At 39.7% G+C, this 7,873-nt stretch overlaps 1 protein-coding gene across 1 annotated transcript; it reads right to left on the bottom strand.

Annotated features, from left to right (window-relative positions):
* Positions 1-428: 428 nt before the first annotated feature.
* Positions 429-7,529, bottom strand: XAGE2 (X antigen family member 2). The gene is made up of 5 exons (XM_003805099.6): positions 7,336-7,529; positions 6,455-6,543; positions 5,878-5,983; positions 3,881-4,006; positions 429-981 (listed from the first exon to the last, which is right to left on the bottom strand). Exons 2-5 carry the CDS (start codon positions 6,533-6,535, stop codon positions 959-961), a joined length of 336 nt encoding a protein of 111 aa, XP_003805147.1. The 5' UTR covers positions 6,536-6,543; positions 7,336-7,529; the 3' UTR covers positions 429-958.
* Between the last annotated feature and the right edge of the window lie 344 nt (positions 7,530-7,873).

Genomic DNA, 7,873 nt, shown 5'->3' with positions numbered 1-7,873 from the left:
AGTTTGGGCATGGGGCTGAAAGTCCCAACCCTCTAATTCCTCATCCTAGAGCTCCTAGGGACTGCCAGACATCGGTCAACTCACTAGCATACAAAAAGACATCACTTTGTAGGAGTTGTATGCCAGTAAGCACAGTCAATGACCAAATATACATTTCACCATACCACACTTGTGTATCAGCTAACTCAGAATACAAAATATCAAAAATGATACTTTTTTTTGAAACAGAGTCTTGCTCTGTCATGGAGGTTGGAGTTGCAAGTGGCGTGAACATGACTACCAGCATCCTCGACCACCTGGGCTCAAGGGATCCTCCCACCTATGCCTCCAGAGTAGCTGAGACTATAGTTGCATTCATTCATTCACTCATTGTAGTAGAGAGGGGTTCCTATATTCCCCAGACTGGTGTCACTTTCCTGAGCTCTAGCAATCCTCCTACCTCAGCATCCCAAGGTACTGGGATTACAGGTGTGAGCCATTGCACCTGGCCACAATTCTCAATAGTATCAAAATACCTGGGAATGAAATTAACAGAAGAGGCTGGGCACGGTGGCTCATGCCTGTAATCCCAGCACTTTGGGAGACCAAGGCAGGCAGATCACGAGGTCAGGAGATTGAGACCATCCTGGCCAACATGGTGAAACCCCATCTCTACTAAAAATACAAAAATTAGCCAGGTGTGGTGGAACGCGCCTGTAGTCCCAGCTACTCAGGAGTCTGAGGCAGGAGAATTGCTTGAACCCAGGAGGCAAAGGTTGCAGTGAGCCAAGATCATGCCACTGCACTCCAGCCTGGCGACAGAGCAAAATTCCATCTAGAAAAAAAAAAAGAAAGAAAAAAAGAAATTAACAGAAGATGTGCAAGACTTCTTTGGAGAAAAGCTTAAAACTTTATTAAGATATTTTAAAGTAAAATATCTAATATAAAAACAATTTGTGTTGTTTCAGCTTATCTTCCTTTAAACCTGTGATTTCCCTTCACCTGTAATAGAAACATAACAGGTGGAACATTACTAGCAGAACTGTATTTAGATCACATTAAGATATGCAAATGACACCAAAGTTTTTGTTTCGTACAGTGGACTAAGACCATAAACCCAAGAGTCACCCTCTGGCTTACATTCAATTAGACCTCTGTGGAGACTTTGGAGATAAACTTCCAAACATATACATTATTAATATTTTTTAAACACACCCTGCTTTCTAGTGCTACAAGGAAACCAAAAGACAGTCCGAGGTCAGAACCCATTAAATCAAGTGAAACTCTTAAAAAGGGATTTAATGTATAAAGCAAAAATTGTGTATAATTTTACTAAAAATATAACCAATACACACAAAAAAACTAAGAAACAAAGGAATTTATAAAAAATGTACAATTTAATATTTTGGCTTGAAACTATGGTCTGGATGTCAAATAGGCTCCTGGAAATAGTATGAAAACTATCTTTTAAAAAAAGAGTTAATGTCACATTAGAAGCTGCATATGCGTGGTGAATAGAAAGGACAGTATTGCATTTGTTTTTTCCTCTATTGTGCCAAAGTGCAAAAATGTTGCTTTGGGTTAGTTTACCCTTCTGTAGATATTAAGGTATGGTAAACATCTGTCCCCAGTTTTCACCTATAGTCCTGATGTTAATACAAATATCTCTTTTTACACTTGAAAAAATTCCCCTTTGTATAATTAATTATATGATCGCATTACTTTTAATCTATCATTACCATTATTGATATCAAAATATGAAAGAGGTATATATCATGAACAGTATGGCACGAAAAAAAAGAAACGGAAAGGGAAATGGAGATGTAGAGGAAGACATCTAGAATAACTAAATATTTATTTCTAAAAGTAAATATTATCAAGGGACAACTGGCAAATTTCACAAGTTCATGCACAGTCTTTGTGATGAATAGATATTCAGGTACTACTGGGATATATTTAATAATGCATGCATTCCTAGCTTATCAACCATTTCATCTATATTCTGAAAATATTAGAGTTTAAGAATGTATTCACTTTCAGCTGGGCGTGGTGGCTCACATCTGTAATCCCAGCACTTTGGGAGGCCAAGGCAAGTGGATCACCTGAGGTCAGGAGTTCGAGAACAGCTTGTCCAACATGGCGAAACCTCGTCTCTACTAAAAATACAAAAAATAGCCAGGCATGGTGGTGCATGCCTGTACTCCTAGCTACTCAGCTGAGGCAGGAGAATCACTTGAACCCAGGAAGTGGAGGTTGCAGTCAGCCAAGATCATGCTGCTGCACTCCAGCCTGGGTGACAGAGCGAGACTCTGTCTCAAAAGCAAAACAAAACAAAACAAAAGAATGTATTTACTTTCAGTTATACTATATATTCAATATCTGTGTCTTCTTCATATTCTGTATTGTGCTTTTCCCATTTTCTTCAAGACTGGAGAAACAAATAGATAGTCTATTCATAGCTATTTTTAAAATAAACAATGTGTTAAATGTATTACTTTTGGATTAGTTTTCCTAATCCAAAATCCAGGTTCCTACCTGTCTGTTATTAAGTACCTCTTTCCTTTTCCATTAGGTTTATTCTGTTGCTCTTTTATTATTATATTGATTATTACTTTATCATGTAATTTGCTATCTATTCTAATAAGATGTGCATATAAGGCTGTGATCTTCCTAAGAATACAACTGAGGCTTGTTCAATCGGCTCCTGAAAACTATCTTTTAATGTAAATAGTTTAATGGAATGGTTCAGCAGTGCAGAGTAAAACATTTAGGTAATTTCTTCCCTAAACATGGAGTTCTTCCTTTAAATTCAGAAGCTCTTCTCATTAACAGTCAGCAATTTATTAAAAAAAATGTGCAAAAGATACTTATGTTGACTACTCAAGAATTAGTACATTATAGTCTTTGAACTTTAAGTCCTATCATCTGATGTCTCAAGGCAGAAACCTGTAATATGTAACCTATGATATGGTTAGAGGTGATTATATCATGTGTGTCTTTATTACACACAGTAGCTCATGAAGACTGACAGGAGAGCAAAAAGCATGCTTAGCACAGGCATCTTACACCCACCTTGAGCATCACTGACCTACATGCATTCTCCCTACTTCATTGGCCACAGAAAGTAGACTGTCTCTTGCCATTTTATTATTCAGTCATTCAAGGCTTCACGGTGGGAAGGCTTTAAAATACAATTATTCTTTAAAAGCCAGATAATTCAGAATTTGACAAAATCCAAGAACACTCATTCAAGTCTCCATACTGGAAAACAAACATCAAGCAGAGTGCCTGCTCATTTTCTTAGGAGCAATGAAATCTCAGCTCAGATATTGTAATTGGACTGAAGCTGATTGTTAGGAAAAACAAATCATGGGAATCAGAATATCTTTCTATTCTCTCCAACAGAACCAGAGCATGCAGAAATCAGCATTGAAACGGATTTTAATACATTTGATCTGCATTCACCATTTTCAATAACAGCAAAGATGGGTGTAGAATTTATGGAATTTGTCCAGATTCTCACAAATTGTCATAGAGCTGCTACTAGAATCTCCTTCAGTACTCAGCATATTTCACACAGTCTGGTATTACAAATGCATTATGTATTTGTTAAAAGCAGAAATTAGAAAAGAATCTGAAAATTGTTAGCTGTTGGTTATACTCAGAAGTAAGAAAATGCTGTCATATTTGATGATTCAATATGGCTTTGACCCAATTTGTGTCTGTATCTGAGAGCATTTAAGTCTTGCAGTCAGGCATTGGGATCTGAAGTACCTTTCAAAGAAAGTGTGTATTTGAACACTGTTATTAAAGTGGCAGTAATATTATCTCTCTATGATCAAAAGTATAATATTGTAAAAAATAGAAATCACATAACTTTGTGTCTTAATGAATAACACACCTGCTTCTGGCATTTTAAAGTGCTCTGCTTTTGGTAGAATCTTCCCCTTGACATCAGTACCATCTTCACATCCATCCCCAGTCTTTGTCTGACATAGCTCCTGGAGATCGGCTTCCAGGTCAGGCACTAAAAAATACAAAGGTTATTGAACTTGAGTACAAAAACATGAAGTATAAATAAGGAAGTAATAATATTCTATTCCACAGAGTTATGACATAAAAGCCTGTAGGCTAGTGTGATAATAAATGTGATGCAAAGCTGTCACACCTTTGTTTTCCTGTATTATGAATTCCTATTTTATTTGTTTTTTAATACAGGGTTTCACTCTGTCATCCAGGCTGGAGTACAGGGGTGCAGTCACAGGTGACTGCAGCCCTGACCTCCTGAGCTCAAGTTATCCCCCTTTCTCAGCCTTGTGAGAGGCTGAGACTATAGGCACATGCCACCACCAAGGCTAATTTTTGTATTTTTTTGGCAGAGAAAATTTTCTGGTGTTTCCCCATGTTGCCCAGGCTAGTTCCTAACTCTCAGGCTCAAGGGACCCACCAGCCTCGGCCTTCCAAAGTGCTGGGATTACAGGTGTGAGCCAATGTACCCGGCCTGAAATCTAATATAAAATGACAATCTAAGGATAAATCACACTACACCTTCATTTCCTATACTTTGCCAGTGTGCATTATAAACAGTGAGTATCAACTATGTAAGATATCTGAAGTTTGCTGCATGAATAGCATTTTAATAATAACTCAAAGATAATTTTCTGAAAGACTAGATCAATGTATTCCTGGGCTTATGACAAAAACTTACAATTGTGACAATCATATCTTGTTGAGGTAATTTGAAAATTATTTGGTTAAAATTAATTAAAATTATGCTTAGGTCCAAAGGCCCTAAATGTAACTTTTCATAAATAAATCCTATTGAGAATATAGTACCAAAAATAAGAGGAAAAAAAGTCACAGTTTTCCCATGAGAGTTCAGGAAATTGAGTGAAAGAAAGTAATGAGTGTTGTTGACAGTCATATTCTGGAAACCTCTTAACCGTGAATTGCTAAAATAATCCATGGTCCAAATTCTGTCAACTTTAGCTTGAAAATGCTATCTGTCGAGGACACAATTTCTGTTTCATGATAATTGTATCATACTTTGAGTTTTCTAATTATAAGAGTATTTAGGCAACTTTTAAAAGTTCCTTAAAAAACATACTAATATACCTACCTGTATGCCAGTGTCCTGAATTATCCACCTTTTACCAAACATACTGTCAAAAAATACTGATCAAAGGGAACAGTGGCTGTCATTCATTGAGCCCTTTTCCGGATTTGCTATCCTGCTTCACTGAATTTGTTTTCTCCTGAGCCAATACTCAAGTACCTTACAGTACAGACACATTCGAGTATTAAGCGTTTTAAGCAAAATAATTCACGTTTTCTAAAAACGTAGATGTTAGGAAGAACACAGACCTTGGAACGTAATATGAATTCTGCCTCCATGGCTCAAGCGTTCTTGGTAAGCCTCTATCTCTGAGCAACCATTTCCTTTTTATAAAATAGGGCTAATATCCCTATGCAAATGGGCTTTATTCAGGGTGTTATAAGGTAGGGTGACTTGGCACTCTATATGCTATAAAAGGGTGCTTATAACACTGTGGACACCATGGCTGAGCCAATCATACAGCAACATTCTAAGAAGATCAAATTAATCAAGTGAAATAATGTACATTTTGATACATCAAATTAAACAGTTTCATCTGATTTAGCAAGGGATGTATTTTCAAGCATACAAAATAAATCTTGAAAAAAAGAGAAGATTTATTATATCCAGGGACTGCATGAAGCTGCAAACTATACTCTTCACTTTTCCAGCCTACTTTGAGCAAGTGCTTGAGATCCTTTCCTAATATTTTCTTTCCTCCTATTACTGGTCATGGCATAAGGCATGATGGACACATAGGCCTCCTTCCCCCTATAGGCATTATTTCTTTCCTTTCCCAGCACCTTGAATCTCAGCTGCACCCTGATCATCTTCTCTCTTCTGATCAGGTGTAGGATTCCGACTTTTAGTGGGTGGTTTCTCTTCTTTAGGCTCTTCATCACTGGGTTCCTGGGACAAAGGGGAGGCAGTATGTGTGCAGATAAAAAGTTTTGTTAGTAATACATGTCAATAATACAAATATACAGAATACACAGGTATTTCTAATCACAAGTAAGTCTAAAGACACTTCTCCAACACTGTTCCATATACTTATTCTTCACAAAGTTACTCTTCCCAAACAGAGGTTACTCTAAGACAGTTACCCTCAAAGGCTTTGGAAACCATTTTAATCTATGTTGGGTTGGATGTGTGCAATCTGTTATCAGTAAGCATGAGGAGGAAGTCATGATGGGGAACACAAGATTATCCATGAAGGCAAAATCAGATTGTAATACTCTTGGATTAGTCTTTCCTTCATGAGATGCATGATCATTTTTATCAACATGGAAGACCTTTATCAGTGTATCTATACTAGTTCAACAACACTATCACAAAAGAAATTTCTGCTAATAAAAAACATCAAAATATTAAAGCACTCACAAGCATAGCCCCAATCAGCTCAGGAGGCTGTAAACTTCTTCTTGGCCTAGGCCTATATGTTGATCTTCCTCGCCAACTCATATTTCACTCTGCAAGCAGAATGCTGTGATTGGGAAAGTGTGTTTGAGAGGATAGCTGTATTTGACCACTTTCATGGCCAAATGTTAAATTTCAGTTTCTAAAAAAGTTTGGAAATAATTTGAAAGTAAGTCCCAGGGCAACTAGAAGTGTGTACATCTTCTGAATCGAATGCTTGCATAGCCACTTAAGTTGGGCAATCTAGCAGAGCAATGTCTTAATGCTCCTGGCAAAAGATACAGGATATTTCCGATGAGATTTGGTTTCACAGTTGGATTCTCCATAGTGGAGACATTTAAGTTTATACAGCTAGAGAATTAAAACTGCAGTGACCACGGCTTTCGTCACACACCCATTTGTTTGGACGATTTCCCTCCCTAAAATCAAAATTTTGTTGGAAAGCACAGTCCCGCCCATTCGAACCTCCAGGGTGGAGTTGAGAAGTTGTGACACATCACTGGACGCTCCTGGCTGGACATTTCTACCCGGAGCTCTACAGACCTCGGGGTCGCGGTCACCAGCTCATAGCATTCCCACTTCCCAGGCCCCTTTCTTACCGCTTACACAGCCCATTCCTGGGTCCCTACCAAGAAGTCTGGAATCTGTCCCATTGGGAGTTCCAGGCACTTTCGGGACTCAGATACCTCCAACAGCACCCCGAGCATTCACCCTATCTTCATCTGGCTCCCCTTCACTCCGCGGCCCACCTTCCTTATGACCTAGAGGCTCTTTACCCTCTGAGGCCACAGACCACGCCGCCTGACCCTCTGGAAGCCCGCTCACTCCTCCTCACATTCACTCACATTTCAGTTCCTGGGAGGACTGGCCTGCGGACCTATAGGCTGCGTCTCAGTAGGAGAGAAAGAGTCCAGACGGCTGGAACGTGACCCTCACACTCTCACAGCTCCCCAGCGGTCACCACGTGGGCAAAGGGGTCGAAGGGAAGATGCCCAGTGAACATGCACACTGAGGCAGGTGTCCAAGGAACATGCACACTGAAGTCGGTGCCTGCGTTGTGTGCTGCAGTGTCCCGCCTCGCCCCACCCCATCCCGCGTCATGCAGTCCTCCCTCCCCTCCCTGGTTCCCACTGAGGACTCTGGAATGCATCGTCTGTAAGCAGTTTCATATGCCTCGGGGACTCAAATACCACAAATAGTTTCCCCCTTCAAAACTCACTGCTTGTTTACCTGACCCTCCTCCCATCTATGGTCCTTCTCCCACCCTTGTCCGGCACCCCCACCACAGCAAGGCCATGGCTGCATCGCTGCGTGTTAGAAGGACGGGGACCTCAAAGCCCTTCCACCTAGGAGGCCATGGATCGTGCCCGCAGGCTCCTCCTC

Source organism: Pan paniscus, chromosome X (genome assembly GCF_029289425.2).
Source record: "Pan paniscus chromosome X, NHGRI_mPanPan1-v2.0_pri, whole genome shotgun sequence".
NCBI lineage: Eukaryota > Metazoa > Chordata > Mammalia > Primates > Hominidae > Pan > Pan paniscus.
Note: the sequence above shows the minus strand (reverse complement) of the source record. Positions and strands in the feature narration are given on the sequence as shown.